The following is a 9,095-nucleotide window of genomic DNA, read 5'->3' as shown; positions in this document are numbered from 1 at the left end:
CTCAGGGATGCAGCCAGGCCTGGCTCAGGGCGGTTTTCAGCCCGTGGAATGTTCCAGGTTGGAAAGCTGGGAATGGCCTGGGGGTGCTGTTGGGAAGGGCTGGACACCCCCAGGTGGGCAGGAGGCTGATGGGCACAGCCTCAGGGCAGGGATTGTCACCTGAGGGACACCTGGGGACAGCTCCGGACAGGAGAGACCTGCAGGGGATGGAGCTGGGAAGGGTTTGGAGAAGCAGGAGGGGCTGAGGGGGAGAAAAGGAGGCTGAGGGGGAGAAAAGGAGGCTGAGGGGGAGAAAAGGAGGCTGAGGGGGAGAAAAGGAGGCTGAGGGGGAGAAAAGGAGGCTGAGGGGGAGAAAAGGAGGCTGAGGGGGAGAAAAGGAGGCTCAGGGGGAGAAAAGGAGGCTCAGGGGGAGAAAAGGAGGCTCAGGGGGAGAAAAGGAGGCTCAGGGGGAGAAAAGGAGGCTCAGGGGGACCTTGTGGCTCTGCACAGCTCCTGACAGGAGGGGACAGCCGGGGGGATTTGGGATCTCCTCCAGGGAACAGGGACAAGAGGAGAGGGAACGGCCTCAGGCTGGGCCAGGGGAGGTTTGGTTTGGATACTGGGAAAATTCCTTCCTGGAAAGGGCTCTCCAGCCCTGGCACAGCTGCCCAGGGAGGTTTGGAGTCCCCATGCCCAGAGGGATTTCACAGCCCTGTGGAGGTGGCACTTGGGGACATTGGTGGCCTTGGCAGTGCTGGGAAAGGTTGGGCTCAATGACCTCAGAGGGCTTTTCCAACCTCAACAATTCCATGATTCTGGAAGAAGCTGTGGGTGCTGCAGGACAGCTCAGGATGTGTCTTTAGCAACAGGAACTTGAGCACAAGACGCCCCCTGAATCACCTTTCTCAGGCAAGGGATTTAATTAATTATGTCTGCACTGAAAGTTCTCAAATCAGAGGTTCTCCACCATTCCCACAGGTGGAATTCCCCCATTCTACAGAGAAAAAAAAATCCCAAAATAACAGCAGGGTCTCCTAAACCTTTTCCCTTCATTCAGAAAAATGTGTGGGGACACGGAAACACGGAATTCATCAGCAGGAACACTTACCAGCCAAGTAGAGGGTGTGAGAATTTTTGTTTTCTGGCACTTTATCTGACCTCTCGCAGGGCTGCATGCCCAGAAACTTGATGATGTTATTGACAGCTTCTGCATTCAGAGATTGAAGAGGAAAATTATTCCAGGTAATTATTTATTACACTAAATAAACCCCCAGGGTGATCAATAAATGAGGGATTATCTCACCATCCAGGGTTTTGATGGAACTGAGTGCAAAGGTTTCTTCTTTCTCAAAGTCATCTCCCACCTCCTCCCAGGCAGCTGCAAAGTTGGGCTTTAAAACCTTCTGGAGATGATCAGACACTGTCACCTCCAAGTCTTCCAGCTGGGAGGGAAAAAAAGGGAAATTTTCATGGCAGTTATGGAAATGATCCTCACCTTGGAAAGGGAAAAAGAGCCCACAGCAATTTGTCAAGACAATGCTTGGTTTTAATTCCAGAACTGTATAAAAACAGCTTGTAAAAAGAGGGGAAATTGCATTTATGGTGGCCATCTGTAAACCCTCAAAATATTTACACTAAACATCTGGGAGAGTCAAGGAGAGCAGAAAGTGAGGCCAGCACTTGATGGGTCAAAGCCCTTTACAGCCCCTGCTGGGCTTCCATGGAGAGAATTCCTCAGAATCCATGGAATCCATGGAATCCCTGGATGGGCTGGGTGGGAAGGATCTTCTGGAATCATTCAGTGCCACCCCTGCCATGGCAGGGACACCTCCCACTGTCCCAGGCTGCTCCAAGCCTGGCCTGGGACACTTCCAGGGCTCCAGGGATTCTCTGGCAATTCCATTCCAGGCAGGAATTCCTGCCCAAGATCCCATCCAGCCCTGCCCTCTGGCAGTGGGAGCCATTCCCTGTGTCCTGTCCCTCTGTCCCTTGTCCCCAGTCCCTCTGCAGCTCTCCTGGAGCCCCTCCAGGCCCTGGAATGTGCTGGAAGCTCTCCCTGGATCCCTCTCCTCTCCAGGGGAACATTCCCAGCTCTCCCAGCTCCAGAAGGAGCCTTTCTTTCCTTCAATATTTCCTGAACTCTGCCTGTATCCCCATCACTGACCACACAATTAACAAAAATCAAATGTTTGGGGTGGAAAGATCAGAGCACAATTCTGAAAACAGAAAATGAAGTTGTTTCTTCCTTCCCTTCTCTCTGCCCCCACAAATTCTCTTCCACAAGGCACCAAAACTTTGACAGAAATGATGTTTTGGGGAAAGACCTAAAAATAACATTTTTACAGCATTTTGCTGTTTCAGGCAGATGAATTCATTTCAGGATTGAAAGGAAACTTGACCAGCAGCCACATTTATCCCAAATTAATGACAGTGGAGCAGGGAACAGAGCCTGGACTCACCACATACTCATCCTCATAGCCATCCTCCTCTGGCACCCCCGTGCTGGGGTCGCAGTCCCGCACCGTGAACTTCATGGTGCAGCTGAAGGTGCAGGCCACTGGAAAGGAGAGAAATCCTGGATAAGAATCCTCTAAGAATCCTCTAAGAAACCTCTAAAAGAATCCTCTAAGAATCCTCTAAAAGAATCCTCTAAGAATCCTCTAAAAGAATCCTCTAAAAGAATCCTCTAAGAATCCTCTAAAAGAATCCTCTAAGAATCCTCTAAAAGAATCCTCTAAGAATCCTCTAAAAGAATCCTCTAAGAATCCTCTAAAAGAATCCTCTAAGAATCCTCTAAAAGAATCCTCTAAGAATCCTCTAAAAGAATCCTCTAAGAATCCTCTAAAAGAATCCTCTAAGAATCCTCTAAAAGAATCCTCTAAGAATCCTCTAAAAGAATCCTCTAAGAATCCTCTAAGAATCCTCTAAGAATCCTCTAAGAATCCTCTAAGAATCCTCTAAGAATCCTCTAAGAATCCTCTAAGAATCCTCTAAGAATCCTCTAAGAATCCTCTAAGAATCCTCTAAAAGAATCCTGTAAGAATCCTGGGGGCAATTCCTCTGCTGCAGCCCTCTCCTCCCAAAAAACAGACTGGGATGCCCACCAGCTTTTCCCCAGGAATGCAGATATGTGGGACAGAGCGCTTTAATATCATTTTTTCCCTTTGAGTTTAAAATAAAGATGAGCTCAGAGGAGTTCCAGGGGTGACAAAGCACTGATTCCAAATGGTGCCAATGAAATCCAGCAGCAGCCACCAGGAAAAATTCCACAAGGATTTCTGATAAATGCAACATGATCCAAACCCACAGCTGAGCAAATTCAGATTCGTTCTCATCTTCCCTGGTATTAAAATAACTTAAAAATCCACTCCACTGGTAAATCACGTTAAATAACTGCAAACCCAGCGGTGTTTAAGTGAGACTAAGAAAAAAGAAAGGGAAGTTTTATGCCTAAGAAAATCTCATTCCTCTATTTTGTAGTAGTTCCTGATTAGCTAAAGAGAGGAAAAATCTAATTAGTGCATTAAAACAAAGCTTCAAATTAGGAAGATTTTTATTCTATCTGCGTTTTCCTTTTACTGCTTCTGTTCTTGAACACTACCATGGTTTTAAATGTGCTCATTTCATTGATTTTAGGCAATAAATTCAAGTTTCCATTACCTGCATGCTCTGCAACCCTCTTTAACATCCCATTCTTCATCATCCAACACCACTGATCATTTATAAAAAAGTATTTTGGTAAAAACCAGCACTTGTGACACACAGAAAAGAAACAGCTGAGTTTGGAACCCCGGGCACTGGGAATTGCAGGGAATTCCACTGGGAATTGCAGGGAATACCCCTGGGAATTGCAGGGAATTCCCCTGGGAATTGCAGGGAATTCCCCTGGGAATTGCAGGGAATTCCCCTGGGAATTCCAGGCTCTCTGTGCTGACCCCCAGGCAAACCCTGCACTGACCTGAGGCTGGAAAAGGCTCCCAAAATGGAGCGACAGCGCTGGGACTGTGGGTGTGGGGTTTGGGCAGCAGTGTGTGACACCACAGGGGGAAAAACTTGGATTTTAAGGGTTTAGAATATGGTAATGGAAATAAAGCAAGGTGGAGGATTTAGGGTGTGAGGCTTCTTTTTCACCTTCTCCTCCACGGCTCTGAGTGGTGTTTGGTAATTGGGTAGAAAACTCCACATTGCAGGCCAGGGGTGGTTGGTTACTGGGTTAAAATATTAATTTAAATAATAAATAATTTAAAAGTAAATTTAATGAAAAGTAAATGAATTAAATTTAAAAGTAAAAAATAATTTAGGTGTCATTTCACAATTGGACAGTTTGTGCTTAAAAGGCCTGGTAGAGAGATAGAGGCAGAGCCATTTTTCCCTTTGTTAGCCAGAATTCATAATTTGTGAGAGTGTAACATGGATAAGAATTAATAAACACCTGAGCCTGAACATAAACTCTGTCCCTTGAGCATTTAATCCTGGCTCTAAGAGAAGAAAAGAAGATGAAAAAGCAACAGCCGAGCATCTCAGGATGAACCAAACCCCACTCCCCCAACTCTTGGCCTTCCCCAAAACCCCTGAGGGATTTGTGGGGCAGTTTCCCACCTGCCGTGGGGTCGTCCTGGGGGATCCTGACCAGGGTGTAGCACATCCCGGGCTGGTTGTAGGCCAGGCTGGGCGCTGGGATGCAGCAGATCACGTCGTAGGCGTCTGCCGGCTCCATCTGCACCGTCACCCTCTCCAGCAGCTGATCGTTCAACGTGTTGGTGCAGTCAAACTGCAGCAGAACACAGGGAAAAGGACTTGGAAAACTCTTCCTCACCCAGAGGTTTTAGCCCCAAAAGCAGCAAATTTCCTGTGCCAGCTGCTGCTGGGAGAAGGGGGTGGATTGGCTCACCTGGAACACGATGTGGTTTGGGAACACGTGCTTGATGCAGCGAACGAAATACTCTGTTTCTGCTTCTGTGAGCTGCACTGGCTCTGAGGACTTGAACAGAGGACCCAGGCCCTTAAATTCTGGGATGGCTGCCAGTTGTTCTGTGCAGGAAGGAAAAGGAGATCAACAGGGACAGGCTCTGATCATCCCAACACTGCAGGGAATCCCAGAATGGTTTGGGTGGGAAGGGACATGAAGGATAATTCAGTTCCATGCCCTGGGTACTTCCCGCTGTCCCAGGCTGCTCCAAGCCCTGTCCAGCCCGATCTTGGACATTGCAGGGCTCCAGGGATTCCCTGGCAATTCCATTCCAGGCAGGAATTCCTGCCCAAGATCCCATCCAGCCCTGCCCTCTGGCAGTGGGAGCCATTCCCTGTGTCCTGTCCCTCTGTCCCTTGTCCCCAGTCCCTCTGCAGCTCTCCTGGAGCCCCTCCAGGCCCTGGAATGTTCTGGAAGCTCTCCCTGGAGCCTTCTCCTCTCCAGGGGAACATTCCCAGCTCTCCCAGCCTGGCTCCAGAGCCTGAGATTGGATCCAGCTCCTCTCCAAGAAATTTATGGATTGAGGGCATAACCTGGAATCTCAGGAAACCATGAAGGGTCTCCCTTCCCTTTCCCTCTCTTTTCTATCTCCATTTTCCACAAAAATCCCTCTGAATGGATTCTGAGTGTCCCAAATCCCAGAATCCCGGAATGGTTTGGGTGGGAAGGGACCTCAGAGCTCATTCCAGGGACACCTCCCACCATCCCAGGCTGCTCCAATCCTTCCTTGGACATTGCAGGGATTCTCTGGCAATTCCATTCCAGGCAGCAATTCCTGCCCAAGATCCCATCCAGCCCTGCCCTCTGGCAGTGGGAGCCATTCCCTGTGTCCTGTCCCTCTGTCCCTTGTCCCCAGTCCCTCTGCAGCTCCCCTGGGGTTCTGGACAGCCACTGATCTCTCCTACCTTGAAATATGTCCTGGCGAGAAGGAGCCACTTTCTCGGGTTTGGTGGTCACCAGGGCAATCTCTGAGGAGAAAAAAAGCAAAGACTTTGTGCTCTGTCTCAACTAAACCATGCAGGAGGCTTAAATGCCATTAATCCTCCACTAAATATGCCTTATATTGTGTTCTTTATATTGCATTCCTTATATTTATTATATTCCCTATACGTTTCCCACATTCTGCTGCAAACCATAGCCAGCCTGGTTCCTCACACACTGAAATATCTTTTTTTTTTTAATGTGGAAATATTGGATTAAAAGTAGACAAATTAAGTCTGAGTTATGAGGAATAAACCTCACCTTAGCCCTAAAAAACCAGCAAAAGAAAATGAAAGGAGGAGAAGGGAGAAAAAAAAATGAAACCCAAATTTGTTTGTGCTAAGTGAAGATGCTCAAGAATTGTGCAAGGATGTGGAAAAAGGCCAGAGGAGTGACTGAGAGCTCCTGGAATTGCCTTTTTCCCAAGGCTGTGAACCAGCAAAGTCTGATTATGCACAGACTTGTCCCTGCTCACGAGATCAAGGCTCTGAGCCTTGTCCCCAGCCCATTTCCATGGATCTGGGTGGATTCCATTACCTGCTTTCTGCTCAAAGATGGGGGCTGTGGCCAGGGGAACTGTTCTCATGTCGAAAGGTTTCTCTGAGGGCTCCAGGGTGTACTGGTGCAGGGCTTTCTCCATGCCAGGAACAGAGACTGTCAGCCCTGCAGAGGAGAAAGGCACAAAAATTCAGATTTAAGAGCTCCCCAGGCACTGCTGATACACAGGAAAAACAAAACAGGCAAAGCAGCAAAACAGCTGCTCTGAAGATGACACAAAGTTGCCAAGTCTAAACAGTTGAATCCCAAGAATCTTGCATGGATTAATTAAATCCTCTGCTCAAGCGAATTTTCAGTCACAGACACAAAATGGTTTTATAACCAACCCTCATCTTTGTTTTGGACAGGAAAAGATGGAGAAAAATGAAGAAATTTGTGCCAAGGAAGAACCAATGAAAGCCCAGCCAGCACTTCTGTCTCCATTTCCCAGACCAGACTTCCCAAATTCAGATTATTTAGAATTCCCAGGGAAACTGGATCCCTGGACCCCTGGGAGTGTCCAAGGTCGGGCTGGACAGGTTTAGATTCCTAAATCTGCCCCTCTCAGCACAGGCACTTGGCAGGGAGGTGCTAAGGCCAGAAGAAAAAAAGATTTAACAGCTCTGAGGTTGAGATTCCTAAATCTGCCCCTCTCAGCACTTGGCAGGGAGGTCCAAGGCCAGAAGAAACAAAGATTTAACAGCTCTGAGGTTTAGATTCCTAAATCTGCCCCTCTCAGCACAGGCACCTGGCAGGGAGGTCTAAAACCAGAAAAAACACAAGATTTAACAGCTCTGAGGCTGAGATTCCTAAATCTGCCCCTCTCAGCACTTGGCAGGGAGGTCCAAGGCCAGAAAAAATACAAGATTTAACAGCTCTGAGGTTTAGATTCTTAAATCTGCCCCTCTCAGCACTTGGCAGGGAGGTGCTACGGACAGAAAAAACACAAGATTTAACAGCTCTGAGGTTTAGATTCCTAAATCTGCCCCTCTCAGCACTTGGCAGGGAGGTCCAAGGCCAGAAGAAACAAAGATTTAACAGCTCTGTGTGGTTTCCCCTCCCTCACTGACCATTAAAAATGTAGGCAGCATTCAGGGCCAGCTGTCTCTGCTGCAGGACGTTCAAGTAGAAGGTGGCCCTGTCCCGGACCTCGTCGTCGCTGTCCATCATGCACCTGTTTGGGGACAAGGGGACAACGTCAGCCAGAGGGCTGAGCTGAGAGTGGCACTGACAAAACCGCCTTGGGAACTGCAGTGGCAGCCAGAGCTCCCCCAAGAGATTTCCAGGTTGTGCAGAAGTGTGGTTTGATTTCAATTAAATCATTAACACTGCGTGTCTCAACAAGAGATGTGAACTTGTGACATGGGAACATCCAGCTCTGGATACACAAATGTTTTTCATGAGTCACCTGGACAGGAATTTTCTTGCTTCAAGGGGTGTTAAAAATGTTCAAATGTAGAAAAGCTCTGAAGGGGGAGGGTGGCTTTTTATATGGGCAGATATTGGACAGGACAAGGGGGAATAGCTTTAAATTAGAAGAGATTTAGGTTGGATGTGAGGAAGAAATTGCTGTCTGTGAGGACGGGGAGGCTTTGGCAGCTGTGGCTGCCCCTGGATCCCTGGAAGATCCAAGGCCAGCTTGGATGGGGCTTGGAGCAACCTGGGAGAGTGGAAGGAGCCCCTGCCACGGCAGGGGTGGCACTGGATGAGTTTTAAGGTCCTTCCAGCCCAAAGCAGTCAATAATTCTGATTTATTACCCCCTGAGCAACGTTCTCACACTAAACTACCATCACACGTTTCCATGACCAATCCCATCCCTCCCTTCCACCCCTCTCCCTTCCCCCAGCAGTGCTCTGCTCCCTCCAGCCACGCAGCAAAGGTGGCAGAGGCATTTCCCACTCCTCACTGGGATTGTCACCCTCAGTGCCAGCCCCAGCCTGCTGCTGTGTCACCACTCACCTCTGGAGCAGCACCAGGATGCTCGGCAGCAAATTCTCATTCTGTGCCCCAAATTTTGCCAGAGCACTGACAGCAGCTGCAGAGGGAACAGGGAGGTGTCAGAGAGCCCGAGATCTGCACAAACACATCCTCACACAGTCCTGAATTTTTAATTTACACTTCCACACCATAGACCTTTCCAATTTTTCGCTTCCACACTACAAACCTTTCAGTGGTGTGGGAAGATAAACTATATTTCCAGTTTAAATAACACTGTTCCTGTATTTCCACATGGAATTATTTTCCACATGGAAACAGTTTTGTGATCAAGGTCAGCTGAACAGCCCTGCAAATCTCTTCTTCTCCACCAGATCTTTGCTGAAGCTCTGGAATATTCCAGCTGTTGGCCCCTCTGCCGTTTGCAGCAGCTGCCACTCCAGATAAATCTGTTTTTCACACAAGCACCCAGAGGTGAGCAGGGCCAGGGGACACCCAGGGGCTCTGCAGGGAGCTCAAACCCCTCAGCAACCACCGAGCCTCTATAAAATAATCAAATTTCAGCTTGGAGAAAATCCCCACCCAGAGAGAAGAGGAAGCTGCTTCAGGAAGCACAAACTTGTGACAAGGACACTAAACAGGGAAGCAGCAGTGTCCCCTCCCTCCCTGGGTGTCACACCCTGAATTCCAGCA

At 48.5% G+C, this 9,095-nt stretch overlaps 1 protein-coding gene across 1 annotated transcript in view; it reads right to left on the bottom strand.

Annotated features, from left to right (window-relative positions):
• COPG2 (COPI coat complex subunit gamma 2) overlaps positions 1 to 9,095 on the bottom strand; it is a 33,427-nt gene that overhangs the window by 486 nt on the left and 23,846 nt on the right. Inside the window, exons 15-23 of the mRNA XM_063397155.1 lie at positions 8,427 to 8,502; positions 7,537 to 7,640; positions 6,467 to 6,592; positions 5,854 to 5,916; positions 4,871 to 5,010; positions 4,579 to 4,750; positions 2,439 to 2,536; positions 1,283 to 1,421; positions 1,088 to 1,186 (exon numbers count right to left, since the gene is read on the bottom strand). Coding sequence (XP_063253225.1) covers positions 1,088 to 1,186; positions 1,283 to 1,421; positions 2,439 to 2,536; positions 4,579 to 4,750; positions 4,871 to 5,010; positions 5,854 to 5,916; positions 6,467 to 6,592; positions 7,537 to 7,640; positions 8,427 to 8,502 — 1,017 coding nt within the window. The remainder of the gene's footprint in view (positions 1 to 1,087; positions 1,187 to 1,282; positions 1,422 to 2,438; positions 2,537 to 4,578; positions 4,751 to 4,870; positions 5,011 to 5,853; positions 5,917 to 6,466; positions 6,593 to 7,536; positions 7,641 to 8,426; positions 8,503 to 9,095) is intronic.

Source organism: Prinia subflava, chromosome 4 (assembly GCF_021018805.1).
Source record: "Prinia subflava isolate CZ2003 ecotype Zambia chromosome 4, Cam_Psub_1.2, whole genome shotgun sequence".
Classification (NCBI taxonomy): Eukaryota; Metazoa; Chordata; class Aves; order Passeriformes; family Cisticolidae; genus Prinia; species Prinia subflava.
The sequence above is the reverse complement of the archived record's forward strand: the minus strand, read 5'-3'. Positions and strand labels throughout refer to the sequence as shown.